General features: G+C 34.1%; 1 protein-coding gene across 1 annotated transcript; it reads right to left on the reverse strand.

Annotated features, from left to right (window-relative positions):
* Nucleotides 1-10,642: 10,642 nt before the first annotated feature.
* On the reverse strand, nucleotides 10,643-12,060 carry LOC112035644 (zinc finger protein 1). The gene has a single exon (XM_024068476.2). It carries the CDS (start codon nucleotides 11,748-11,750, stop codon nucleotides 10,917-10,919), a length of 834 nt encoding a protein of 277 aa, XP_023924244.1. The 5' UTR covers nucleotides 11,751-12,060; the 3' UTR covers nucleotides 10,643-10,916.
* Nucleotides 12,061-15,148: the final 3,088 nt, after the last annotated feature.

Consider the following 15,148-nt stretch of genomic DNA (forward strand, 5'->3'; position numbering starts at 1 on the left):
AATCTCAATATTTTTTCCTAATTGTGGCTCAAACATCCTAGTCATCATCCTCTAGTAAGTAGCCCCTGCATTCTTCAACCCAAAGGGCATCACTTTATAATGGTAATTCTCAATAAGAGTGATAAAAGCTGTCCTCTCTTGATCATCCAAAGCCAAAGGTATTTGGTGGTAACCTTGAAAAAAATCCAAAAAGCTCATCTAAGGATGACTTACAGTGGCATCCACTAGCTGGTCTATTCGAGGTAAGGGAAAGGGTCTTTTGGGCAGGATTTGTTCAAATCTGTGAAGTCCACACATACCTGTCACTTTCTATTTTTCTTCTTCATAACCACAGTGTTAGCCAACTATTCAGGGTAAAACACCTCTTTCTAGGTAGAACACCTCTTTAACAGCCCGAAGTGGTTACTTTCTAGGGATGACAAATGGATTAACATTCAAATGTTGGCAAATGAAGCTGGGATCCACCCTCGAAACTTCGTAAGCATTCCAAGCAAACACATCAACATTCCTCTTGAGAAACTCTACCAGCTCTTCCTTCTCCTGAGTTGATAACTAAGCTCCAACCTAAAAAAACTTCTCCGAGTCATCACCTACAGCAAATTTCTCTAAATCCTCACATTTTGCATCCTCGACTAGCCCATCTACAGGTAACACTGGAGACTTTGACTGCTATAAGCCTCCCTTAGCAGAGGCCAAAGACTTAGCTGCAGACAGATGCAAAGTTGCAAACACGAGGCACTGCCTAGCTGTGGACTGACTCCCTACCAACTCCTCAATCTGGTCCCCTAACAGATACTTCACTTTCTAAAGCAGAATTAAAGAAACAGCCCCTAGGGCATAAAGCTAGGGTCTAGCCACAATGGCCGTATAGGGAGAGTATGCGTATACTATAATGAAGTCCACTTCAACCACTTCTGAACCTGCTTGCATGAGCATTCTAATCTAACCCTTTGGAATGACAACCTTCCCATCAAAGCTTACCAAAGGTAAATCATAGGCTGTCAAATCTTCGGGCCTTAAGTTTTGCCCTCTGTACAAGTCAGGGTACATAATCTCTGCACCACTACTCTGGTCTACCATCACCATCTTCACATCATACCCCACTATTCTAAGGGTGACTACCAAAACATCATCATGTGGCTGGATGGTTCCCATCTTATCCTCGTCCGAAAAACTCTACGCCGGTCGAATCTCCACTCTAGCCCTCTTCAACTCAGAATTAGAGTCCTCGGCTGCTATTTGAGCTATAGACATTACCCTGGAAGGCTGAGAACCAGTTCTACCTAGTGCAGCAAAGATGACATTAATTGTGCCCAACAGGAGCCTTGAAGAAGCACTCCCTTGAGCCCCTGACCTCGCTTGACTTCCTTGCCCATTGGGTCGATACAAAAACTGTTGTAACCTTCCTTCCCTAACCAGTTGCTCTAGATTGTTCCATAGAGTTCTGTAGTCCTTAGTGGTATGCCCCCGCTCCTAGTGGTATTGGCAATGAAGGCTTTGATTGCACCTCAAGGGGTCTCCACTCATCTTGTTCGCCTATTTGAAGTATGACTCATTCTTGATCTTCTCCAATACTTGATACACCGGTTCTCGAAACACAGTGTTTACCACCTAAGGAACTGTAGGCCCAGATTGAATAGCAAAATCTCTCCGAGGTCTGTTATTATTGTAGTGATCTGACCTGAAATCCCTACTCTCTTGAGGGATAACCTTACCCTTTCCCTTGCCTTGCTGCTTGTCCTTCTCAACCCTTTTATACTTATCAATCTAATTCATGAGCTGGCGTACACGGGTAACAGGTTTCCTAGTCAAAGATTTCCTTAAGCCATGCTCAGCAGGTAGACCGGCCTTGAAAGTCCTAATGGCCACATCGTCAAAGTCACCATCTATCTCATTGAACATCTCTCAATATCTATCTGAATACGTTTTCAAGGTCTCCCCCTCCCTAACCCTACTGCACGTGATAAAGCGAGATCCAAATACCTAGGTAAGTTCCTTAAAGGAATTAATGGAACCTGCACCCAGACCATCAAACCACCTCATCGCCACTTGCCCTAAGCTGGATGGGAACACTTTGCACATCAAGGCCTCGTTCTTGGAGTGCACATTCATTCTCTGATTAAAGTGGCTAACGTGCTTCATAGGGTTTGTTCGACCATTGTACATGGTAAACGTAGGCTGAATGAACCATTGAGGAAGTCTTCCTCCTTCAATCCTACGCATGAAAGGTGATCAGAAAATTTGGTTGAGTGCTCTACTCATAGCATCATTTCCCAGGCCTCTTAAAGATGAATTTCTGCTTCTACACTCATGATAGTAGTCTTCATCATACGAGAAGGACTCACTATGAGAAGTCCTTGATGTGCGCCTATAGTTACCATCCTCTTCACCATTGGAAGAGAAGTCAGAAATGGAAGGAGCTTACTTTCTCCATTCGTGGCGTAAGCTTCTTTTCAAGTAATCAATCTCCAGCTGCATGGCTTTGGTATTTTTCTCATAAGAAAGGTGGCTACCACCCCGAGAGTTGCTCTTATTAGTATGGGTAGTATGTACACTCCCCTCACGGTCCCTCATTTGTTCAAGATCACGGAAATCATCTTGACGTTAAGACTTCATGGATTCTGCCTAGTTTGAACTTAAACCTTCTATCATTGAATGTTGGACTCACTATAATCAGTAATTCCCACAGACGGCGCCAATTGTAAAGACCAGATTTGAGTCCCTGGCCCACAAGATGGATAGACTTAGGCCCAAAAAGCCCAAACAATGAATTTGTAGAGAGTGAGTTGGAAAAAATGGGCCTAAATGAATCAGACCATCACTAAAGTATATTTAGATCACAAGAGAATGAAAATAGACAAGCTTGTACTAAAGAAAATCGCCCTCAGCACAATCCGATGAGATCAGTTCTTATATATTTCTCTCAAGTTCAGTTACAAATGCAATTTGTGATTGTTACTGTATTTTTCTCTTAATTTCTCGACCCTTCTCTCCCATTGGTCCCTTTCCCTTTTATACTTTTTTCCTCTTTCATCTTTACCCTCAACGTGCAATCTAGTTGATTGGTGTTGATACTTGTCCCATCAGTCCCTTCTATAAGTCTTCATGTAGTAGTTGTAAGACTAAAAACCACTGTTCAAGTATTACTTCCATATTAATGTGGCCAAAGCGTTAGCTGCAGAGCATTTAATGCGGTGGTAGTAGCTTTCTCCTTAGATATTTTAGGACTCCCCCCTGTCATATATCTCTGCAATGTTTATCTATACCAATAGAACTTCCTAGAACGTTCCCCTAGACGACAGACTACCTATTCGAACCTCGACTCTGATTAGCTGAGGAGGCATTCATCCTCGAACCACCCTCCCAAGTCATTGTGACTAAAACTAACTTCTTCTTCTACTAACACAGACTCCCTTGACAATGTTTACTCATCCTCGGATGACCTTTAGTCCTCGACTAGGGCCTTAGGCCCAATATATACATAAATAATGAGCTCCTGGGCCCAATGCTCCTACAATACTTTAATATTTATTTATTGTCAATTTAATCATTCCATCCAACTCTTGTTATCTAGGGTAGTAGGGTTGATATTAAGTACCTAAAATTATTTTCAATTTAATTTTAATATTTTTTTAATTTATAAAAACATATTTTGGCGTTTTTTTTTTAAATTAAAAATAAAATTTTCATCAAATTAAAGGAAGGATACAAAGAAAGATAACGTTACACCATTTAAGAACTTGTTATTGGATTTATATTTTAAAAATCTCACTGTTAAATTAAATGCTTTATATGCTCTTAACATGTATACCAATTTTCATACCAATTAGATATTATTTATCATTCGTTCCATAAATCATCTTTTATGTATGATTTTAAATTACAAAAACTTGAATTTAAATAATTGATTAATGACATGATTACTGATTTTTGATTACCTTAAAATTTTGCAAGCAAAGAGAATACACGAAGATAATATAATATAACAGTGAATTTATTAATATATATTGTAGTATAAGGAATCTTATAAGCTTTGAAAAACTCGTCCAATAAAAAGGGAAGGAAAAAATATATAAAATAAAATAAAATAAAATAAAAAAACCTATAAAGGCTAAAATTACGGATCTAATGGACAACAAAGTCAAGGTGGTTAAAGGACAATTTATCTTGATGAAAAGTAAATTAGAAGGACTATCATCATAATGTCGATCGACAATTTTCATTCAGTTGGTTGATCGTGCAGTTTCGTCTTTACAGGACATATTGAAATTTAGGATCTCATAGATGCTTGAAGCCATTTAAATTTCATTATGTAAAGGAGGTTAGCTAGTGACTTTCCATAGTGAGAGTTAGTTTTAATGAAAAAAGCAATAGTATGAAGTGAAGTTGTTGCCAGCACCCCCAAACTTTACCAGCAAATCGACTCAATGTTATATCATTTGTTAATTGTTATCTATGACGAAGTTGTTTTTTCCACTTCCATGATAATTATGTTTTCTCCATGCTCTTCTATTCTATTATTGTTGGAGTTTTTAAACAAACAAAAACAAGAAGAAAAGAAAAAGAAAGAAGAAGATTGAAAGCAAAATTATAATGGTTGAAAAATATATTTTAAATTAAATGCATGGCCAAATAACATGAGTAAAAGAAAAAATGTTCAAAATTAACTAGGTTTGATTACGTAAACCATTTAGAGAAGCTTAGCTGACTTGTGGGCTGATGTATATCTAATAAATGTCACTTCATGTACCTACACAGTATGGTTGTTGCACATATGCATACGCCCCTGTACGCACGTAGTGTCTAAAGCAATATAAATAGCTTTGATTTAGTAATTAAAAAGGTTTACTTGACCTGCTTGAAGTATACATTTTTAACTCTCTTTTTTTCTTTTTCCTTTGTTTGTCAATGTAAGGAATCAATATTATTGGTCACTGAGGGTGAGTGATCGTCTGGCAGTATAAAAGCTTTTTCTCTTTCTATTTTTGAAGAACGAAATTGTAGGGTGAAAAGTAACTTTAGACCATTATTAGATTAATTTTACATTGGAATTATAATCAACTTGTTAAATTAGCTAATTACGTAATTCAGTTATTACCGGTAAATAATCGCAGATTAACAATCAACATATATGTAAAGATAATAATAAAGTAAAGAACACACGCATATGGTGATAAAGTGGAAATCCTAATTAGGGATGCATCCAAAAAAGAAGGGGGGAAAAAATAATAATAAAACCCTAATATGAGGTTTCCCAAACTCCCCAAAAATAAATAAATATATAGTAGAATTAAAGTTTACAACTTGAACAAACCCTCAATCCTAGACTCTACTCCTTAAAAAATTTATTGAAATGGCCTACAGTCAGCTACAAGCTATTTTTACTCTTCTATTCTAAATTTATACCACGAACATCATCTTTGATTCTAAGTACCACATTGAAGGTTTGATCTCCTCAAACATCATCTGTGATTCTAAGTACTATCATCTGCGCTTTCGCTTTGATCACCAAACTGAATCTTCGTCTTCAAATATATATGCTTTCGACACAAATGGGTTGGTGAAATTAGGTTAGGGTTTTTCTTTTGTAGTTCTTGGCACAATTCTTTTAAACCTCTTCAAAGCTCTCTTTAAGTCGATCTAAGTGCCCTTTTATAGCAATGCATATATGAAGGGTACGAATTCCAAGTCATCAGTCAAGTTAATTTAATTAAATTATAATTAAGGAATCTCGTATCTTGATGGAGCTAGCCTTGGTCGAGAGTAAGTTAAGAAGCCTACTTTAATCTTTCAAGACTCAATTGAAGGTGAGTCAAGATTCTAGACACTTCCTTCTCTTGAGCTAGTTTTGGAATACTATTGATTTGATGATTACAACTCATACAAGGTGCATGTCATGATATTTGAAGATGATAAATCTAACATCAGGCATTGATTCTCAATGGATAGATGATGTTATGGTCACGTCTAGACTAGATCTTTTACGGAATAGTAACTTGGTCCCCTATAATTTTTTTTTTTTTTTTTTTAAATTAGGAAAAATAAAGAATTAATATTCTTTAAAAGATAAGGAAGCTTGATCACCTTAACCTAACTGAAGAAAATTTCAGATCCTTGATTTACAATTTTTGGTCCTTTGCTGCAAAGAATATTCTTCCAATGAAAGAAACTAAAATTGAGAACGGGTAGGGGCCGAGGGGGTCCTTCACACGTGTATGTGAGCCTGTCGGAGAGTAATTGGCAAGAGAATTCGATGTGATTGTGATTGTGATTGTGGTGGGGTGTTTGAATATTTCTGTTCCCTATTTCTCTTGCTTCTCGAGTAAGAGATGTTGATGTAACTCTTAACATGGCTCGTAGATAAGATTTCTCTTCTCAACTTCAACTATGCTTGATTTTAGAATGATAAGACTTATAATTGAGCTATATCTTGTCAAGTAATGGTAGGTTGTCTTAATTTGTAGGTATCATAAAGACAACTAACCATTAATTTGTTTGTATTACAAGGTTTACACAACAAAGAAACAATGAAAATGGTTCTCAAAAGGAAAAATAAAATATAAAAAATATAAAAATAAAAATAATTGTCTTTGTACGTGGATGAAGTGCATGTTGGGTGAAACAATGCAAGTCTCTCCGTCTCTTGTTTCGTGGTGTGATCTAATGTTGTAGCGTGTTCGAGTTTATTTAATAACTATTATATTATTATTATGTGTGTTCATTCCGGGTCCAGCGAATAAGATATTTTACATTTCATTTGAAATGTAGAGAATAATCCATTTCATAATTAAAATTTTATTTTTTAAATCTGATAATAATATATAGAATGTTGTATCTTTTAAAATATAAAATGATATTCATGGCGGAGTTAAAAATTATATATAGCATGATGAAGCCAAACTTCTTGCTTGAGCTGAAGTATAGTATCAACAAATTGGTCAAGATACAAGTGCATTTAAAAAACATAAACTCTTAATTTTCTAAAATTAGAGTACGTCTTATAACTCATAAATATATAAGAGTAAAGAAAACTTATCAACTTTCTAAACTGGGTACATAATAGTTGAAAGAAAACTTAATTAACTTTCTAAACTCTAATGGGTCTAATTTGCTCTAAACATGTAAAAAAAAATCCCCCCCCCCCCCCCAAAAAAAAAAAAAAAAAAATGAAGAAGAAGAAGAAGAAAATAGTTAATGATTCTCTTTCCATGATTATTCAGAACAGAAGATATGATTCGTATACACAAAGAAAACTTAAAATATGACAAAATGAACCTTTAATAAAAAATGACATTAATTTTGTTTAAAAACTGTCTTTTTTATGGGTTATCTAAGCCAGTATTTTTTTTTTTTCACCCAAGGGCTACCGATTCAGCTGTTTCGTCTTTTTTTTTTTTTTCTTTGTTTTTTGGGAGTGTTATTGAATTAGCTCGATAATTTTTTAGAGGGCTAACTTAAATTTTCAATGTCCAAACATTAAATATTGTTAAAAACATATATATATATATATATAGCAAAATAAAAACCAAAGTTTTGGGAGGCCATGACATACCATGGCTCTATTAATATATTTTTGTTGATAATTCGATAATTGAGAGGAGGAGGGTCGATATTGAACCATAGATATCTTTGTTGGAGGCATCAAAAAATAATTAGTTGAGTTACAAGATTTTTGGCAACTTTATCATTAAATGATATATCGCTAAATACATCTTTAACTTTACGATATTTTATACGAATCAAGAAAAAAAAAACTTCAAAAATTTATCAGCATCAACTACGAACTTCCAATGGCCAAAGAGATTATCAGAATACAGATATCATCTAGTTAGGTGGGCAGTCGCCCTAGACCGCTTTCTTTAATGAAAGAGATAGAGAGGGGATTATGTGCACGCGTTTGAATGTTTGTGTTATGATAATATTATTACATGATCACTTGATTTAGGTTGGTAGTCAAATTGGTTTTCTATTTACTAGTCTTTAGAGGAAAGTGGACATATATATATATATATATATAGACACACATTTGTGTGTGTTTTTCTTAAATCCAAAAAGTACTCTTACTAATAAGTGAAACCCAAAAACTAGACATGGCAAAACGGGCAGGTCAGGTTAGGTCAATCGGGTCGCAAGTCGAGTCAGGTCGCAGGACGGGTCGAGTTGACCCGTATTTTTCAAACAAGTTTTTTTTTTTTAGAAAATAGATACAATTTTTCAATTGTTTTTTAGTTCCTTAACTATGATTAGATTCTCACTGGTAATACTGTTACCACTTAACAATTACCAATTACTACTAAACACTTGATACCCAAATTTGGTGCAACTCTTGTTCCAGCTTTCTAGAAGCTAATCTTGGTATAATTTTCGATCGGTTTAAAGTAGGAAGAGAAAATGAAGGTGGCAAGTAAAGAATAACAAACTATAATAGAGTACATAACATATTAAGTAAAGAAGAATAAGTAAATATTTTATAAGATTTGCACCTCAATCTCAATCTACTCAACATTGGTAGATGTGGAAAAACGGGCAGGTCAGGTCGGGTCAAATGAATCACAGGTCAAAACGAGTCACAAGTCATTTTTAAGCGAGTCAAACGGGTTATAGGTCAAACAGGTTGTGGGTCAAACGGGTCGGGTCAGAAAATTCTAACTTGTTTTTCTATGTCTACCAAAAACTATGAATATAAAAATATTCAATAGGGATAAATGACAATACTCTCTGTTGAGGTTTTCAGTTATTATACTCACTTCTCCTCTAATTTAGATAATAAACTTACCTCTTCTAAAATGTAAACTATTCACACAGACCTTCTCTAGATGACTAAAAACAATTTCCAAAAAATTCTAAATTTCTATTTTACAATTCACTTAAACTCATGGTTTTGAAACCCAAATTGTTCAAAAATTAAAAATGAAAAAGTTCAAAATTTTTGAAATTGGACAGAGGTTTAATTGAGGTCAAACTATGACAAAATAAAAAAATTTAAATTTAGTTACAAAAAATAAATATAATAGTTTGTGACATAAAGACACAACTAGCTGACTTGCCTTAATAGCTAGCTTGCGAGGTGCTAGCTTTTTTCTTCTTCTTTTTTCAATCACCCAAGAAATGTCAATGTAAATAAATTGCATTATAAGGGAGACGAGTGAAAAAAAAAAAAAAAAAAAAAAAAAACCCTTAGGAGGGGATAAAGCAATTTTCCCAGTTCAAATGGTCATGTAATTCAACTAATATTTTCTAGTATTTCAAATGATCATAGATATCTAGAGTTCAAATTATCAATCATTAACTATTGATGTATGTATTTAAAAATAAAAATAAATAAATAAATAAAAGAAACAAACAAACGCTATTATTAAATTAAGAAGGGGACAAAAAATCTCTTCTTTAATTATCATAAGATCTTAAGTGAGAAGACCACTTCTTGCTTTAATTTTCCACCTAATCTCAGTAACATGATAGCGCCACATTTTGCAAGTTTCTCATTTTCCAAATGGTGTCTTATGGTGTTTCTTAATTGAAAGGCAATATCAAAGGCTGACAATATTTTAATGGAAATATGGTATGGACTAAGGCAGTCTAACTCAATAAATAGACAGACCAACTGATTCACAGTTAGTGGCAAAAGCCCCAAAATTTGATGTTTCATTGATAAGACTTGTGTGAAACTGCTGTCATCCTTTCACAGCCCTTGTTAGTGTGAGATTACTATGATAATTGTCATTATAACAAGATTTCAGTTACTTTTACATCTTAATTTTAGGAGAATTTTGTTTTTGTATTATGATTAATATGATATTATGTTGTACACATCAGCTGGATCTGGACCCACCATTAAGTGGGCTCCATCAGTGGATCTTCTTTGTTCTTGGTAAGAAATTAAGACAATCACGATTTACCCATAATTTAATATAAACAAAACATGTGATGTGATAGCATAGCTGAGGGTCATTATGTGCCTTACTTTCACATGGCTTGCCACACCTACTTGTTTGGTCCCAATAGTCAATAGAGATGGTCTATTAATTCAACTGCAAGTGGGTCAAAGATGTTGTCATTTTGAAAGATCACAACCATCCAAGTTTTAAAATTTTAGAGGGCCATGTTAAATAACAGTAGGAAATGACAATCATAAGCACCTATCTATATGTGCACATCTTTTGAACATGGCTAGTTGTTGTTTTACAACTCTCAAATGACAAAAATTTTACGCCATATCTACACTTTCACAGTACTAAATGTTTATATTTTACAAGTGATATGAAATGGTGTGAATTCTGTCCGATGTAAAACAATCACAACCTATAACATAGAGTCCCAAAACACATATCTACACAAAATTAAAAACCCAACCTCAAATTCAAATTAATTTGAATCCCATGTTATATATATTTATTAATTTTAGAATTTTGAAATTGGCATGTGCAAAGGTATTTAAGGATAGTATTTAATTTAACGCCATACACCCTTTATGGTATGAGTGTGAAATGAAATCTTAAACGGAAAAGACCACTGAGAAATTGGCTCCAAAATTAAAGAACGTTACCTGCTTTTACTTGTGGAGTACTAACGTCTTGACGAAGTACAACAAAAATTCAGGGAATAGAGAGATGGAATGAATTGTGTATCAGAAGACTATCAGTATCACAAAGCAACTTTCAAATTTCAAAGTTCTCAACCAACCAAACCCATGGACTAGTTCACTAGTTAATTTCCAGGTAAAAGAATTGCAAAACCAAAGCTAACAAAAAAGTCTCCTTCTGTGACCAAAAAGCATTTACAAAAGTTGCAACTAAAAGATAAGAATGAAAAATGAAAAATCACATCTAAATCAATCAAGAAAAAGACAGTAAGTAAAGTATTAGACTCCAAAAAAAAAAAAAAAAAAAAAAAGACAGAAACATGAACTAATACTTTTAGAGCTTAAGAGACAAGTCAAGCTTCTGCAACTCATCTTGTTTAGTCTTCAAGTTCAAATGAGCAGCAACACTTGTACTACTACTATCCCACCACAAGCCTCCTTGAACGCTATCAAATCGTGCAATCCCCACACCATTGGTAGCCGATCCTGCATGAAAATTATCCTGTACAATCCTCCCAATTGCTGGTTGTTGATCAATTGGTTGTCTAGACCAACCATTTTGTCCATAGAGATAAGAAGAAGAAGTAGAACCAATGGTTGATATTGGCTGTTGATAATGATAAGACGGCTTATGAATCCTAGAGTGCACCCTTATCCCAAGTGACCTATTAATATTGAAAGAGCCATGCAAAGGTAGAGAAGCCATGCTGCTAGGGTATCGATTTCCAAAAGCTGTTGATGATAAAGAAGTTATTTTCTGACCTCTTTTCGCAAGTGTTCTCTCTCTTTTATGCGCATTTTGATGGCCTCCAAGTGCCTGTGAGCTATAGAATTTTCTTTGGCAATAATTGCATGAGAAAACCCGGGGCTCAGTTTCATTACCTTGAGGAGGAGGAGGAGAAGGAGGAGGAGGAGAGTCCGATGAGTTTGCATCAAAAGAATCGATGAGGTTGAGTTCTGGGTTCGACCCTTTATGGGAATCCTTGCTAGAAAGACTTAGATCCAATACAAGATCAGGATTTGAGTCTGCATGCTGGTTTTTTTGATGATCTTCTTGCTGATCTTTTGGGCTTTCCAATGAGGGTTTTTGTTTTAGGCATGTTGGTGTACTCTCTGAAACAGAAAAGATGTTTGAAGTTTCAGTTTCAGAAGGACTTGGAAGGTCCATTGGGAGAGAAAAAATGACGTGTGAGTAAGTCTGCGATGAGATTTTCCTCTTGTGGGTGATGAAGTTTTTTTGGGTTTACTGGCAAGGAGGATGAAATATTTATTGTTGTAGCAATAAATGCCTCTCTGTGCTGTGTGGAAGAATGTATCACTCTTTTTCTTTTACAGTTACAAGGTCTTAATATAGGAACACTTAGAGAATAAGACTTTCTGCGTGTGTGGGCGTGAGAGAGAGAGAGAGAAATGGTTTTTATGTGTGTGTGTGTGTGTTAAAATTTAAAAAGTTTTTTGATTGACTCACATGAGGAACACCCATGTACTACCACTTTCTCTTGCATATATACCCCATTCAATGCTTTTTCTAATTTTCTTTATTTGTCTTTCCACTCTTGTCTCTTTACATTTCTTGTCTTTATGGGTTTACACTTTTTTGGGGGTGTAGTGATGGATAGTATAACTTACGACAGACAGACCAAATATCCAAGATAAGTTAATCTGCTTTTGTGGACTCCAGAATTATGTAGGGATGTAGAATGGACTTGTCTTAGAAAAGGTATGGTTTTGTAAAGTTTTAAACAGGGCTGGAGGATTTGCAATATCTTCACGGAAACATTTCTGTCCTTATCCTGCCTAATGGTTTATCCATCACATTATCAATGACTTCTCCTAATTGTCCCTAATTTTGCATCGTATTACACTTTTTTTTAATTATATATAAATGCGATAAAACTCAAATCTATCAAGTTGGCTTTATGATTATTACTTTTTATTATCAAACTAAAACGTTAACTGATTTATTTTTCTTTATGCGAGATTCGAATTTAAGTTGCTTGTTTAATGATAAAAGAATTTATCAATTAAGTTAGCTGGAATCCACATGATGTTACACTTAAATGTTATTTACATGCAAAATTAAGTAAGAAAATGAGGGTGACTGTTTTGAGTCATCTCTTCCCCAACCACATTATGAAAATTTTAATTTCATGTGAAAGTTTTAGTAAATTAGCCGATCATGTTTCATCTTTAAATTGAATTTAAGAACCATGCATTACGTGCAATATCAAGAGTGTATATCAGCATGGCAATATATAGCAATAATGATAAAAATACGATTGTCAGAGACTGTTCATTGAAGGTTTAGGATCATCTTGTTATAATTATTTGAAGTGGGGTATTTTAAGCTTGTTTACTATCAAATGGATGGAATCAACAATTATATGTGCACCATAGTCATGACACATCCAATTACCATACTCTTTAGAGGCATTCGGGTCTTGATCACAATAATGTATTTGAACTTTAATCTGCAATCAAAACCCCCCAAAAGAGGAAATAAAAACAGTTTACATGATACTTAAGTGAAGGGGGGCACTTTGTCACGTAATTTATGTTCACAGGATAAAAGCTACAGATTCGAATCCAATTTGTCCTTAGACATATTTACCTAGATGAGTGAGATGGCCATCTTGGCTTTCATGTGAAATGTACGTTTTTAGACCCCTTAAACACAAATAAATTAACATAGTTATTTAGCCAAGTGATTAACTTAGATATATTATTAAAATCTAGGTTAACACAAGTAAATCATATCATGTAAATAATGCAGAAAATAAATAACACAATAATATGATAACCTAAGAAAACCAAACCAATAAAAAATCTGAGGAGGATTTAACCTAGCTATCCTCAAGGTAAAACAAATTCACTATGAAAGAATTGAAGTTTTACAATAGCGACTTAGACTGCTAACATCCTATTACTACTTCGAGTAGAAAACTTACTACCACGTTCATGTGACAACTCCAAGTCTACCAACTACTTCTTTCTTGGATTCATAACAACCACAAGTACTCCCACTTGTGTTTTTCTTTAAGCCCTTTATGCAGCAACTGAAGCGATCACCAAGCTCTCAACATCAATCTTGATCTTGATAACTCTAAGTGTGTATGAAAGCAAATATCTCTAGATCTCACAAGAGATTCACACATACAGCATAATCAACAACCTAAAAACGTGATTAGGGTTTTTCTTTTATATTTAAGACAAAACATAAAACCCTACACGTCATATGAGTTTGGGCTGAGTTAGAAAATTCTGTAAAAAAACAATCTACACAAGCTTCAATCGATCGAGTCTAATTTTCGATCGATCATGCCTTGCAAAAAGTGAATTGTAATTTTCTGCAATCACTCGATTCCAACTTCACAATAAACATACTTTGAGCAGCCTAATTCTAGACTCTAAGTTTTGACCATGGTTTGTCAACATTACACATTGAAGTTCTAATACATTTAGATCCTAAATCCTTAGAACCTAACATCAAATATTATGAATAAGCCACTTGACACCAAGAAAATAAATTAAATGCTTAGTGCAAAATTACAACAATTAGAAGCTAATTTGAATTCAATTTGAATTTTTATTTTGTTTCGACTTTAATATAATATATATAATATGACATAAAATAGAGGTACACAAAAATCAACCTCCTTAATCGCAAGGATAAGCTTTGGGAAGGGACTCTCTCTCTCTCTCTCAACATCTTTAAGCTCATCCTAACACTTCATATTATTCCTTGTCTACAATCTTTCTTCTCCTTAAGTAACAGGATGATAACTAGTTAAAGAAACTTCTTCCTTGTCTAATTTGTGATTGTGTTCAACAAACTACTTGGATCTTAACTAGTTTGGTCATTGAGATATTCTTATTCAATAAAACTATACTAATCTTTAACTTGATCACAATCTTGACCAACCACAAGTTGGTTAAGATTAGTTTGGTTATTGGAACATCTTAATTATCCTACGAACAATTTATTGTTTGTTTACTATACAACCAACCTTACTTTTTATTTGACCTTTTTTTATAAATTTAAGGACAAATTACAATTTACCCACATGTGGTATGACTAAATTTTAAATTGTCTACTTGTGGTTTGAAATTTGAAACTTTATTCACTTAAGATTAGTTTAGTTAGAGTTTTGTAACATATCTCTATTAAAAACATGGCTAAATATGTAATTTTGCTCCACTTTTATGTTTCTCTCCTCCAAAAATACAAAAAACATGAAAATGCAAGATCAAATCAAATCAAAAAGGAATTTAAATTACTCCACATGTAGGCAATTTAAATTTCGGTCAAACCTTAGGTGGGTAAAGTGTCAAATTTCAAACCCCAGATAGGCAACTTAAATTTCAACCAAACCACAAGTGAGTAAGTTGTATTTACCCTGAATCTAAAGCTAATTTATTGATATTAAAGCCTTTTCTTTCATTGGTATTTCAATGTAGGTCATTTAGCATTCATATTTGTGGCGCTTAAAAAAAATATCATTTAACAATTCAAAATGCTACTTTATCTATTTTAGAAAGTCATTTTACAATTTACCTTATATTTGG

This window comes from Quercus suber, unplaced genomic scaffold, assembly GCF_002906115.3.
Source record: "Quercus suber isolate HL8 unplaced genomic scaffold, Cork oak 2.0 scaffold_300, whole genome shotgun sequence".
Classification (NCBI taxonomy): domain Eukaryota; kingdom Viridiplantae; phylum Streptophyta; class Magnoliopsida; order Fagales; family Fagaceae; genus Quercus; species Quercus suber.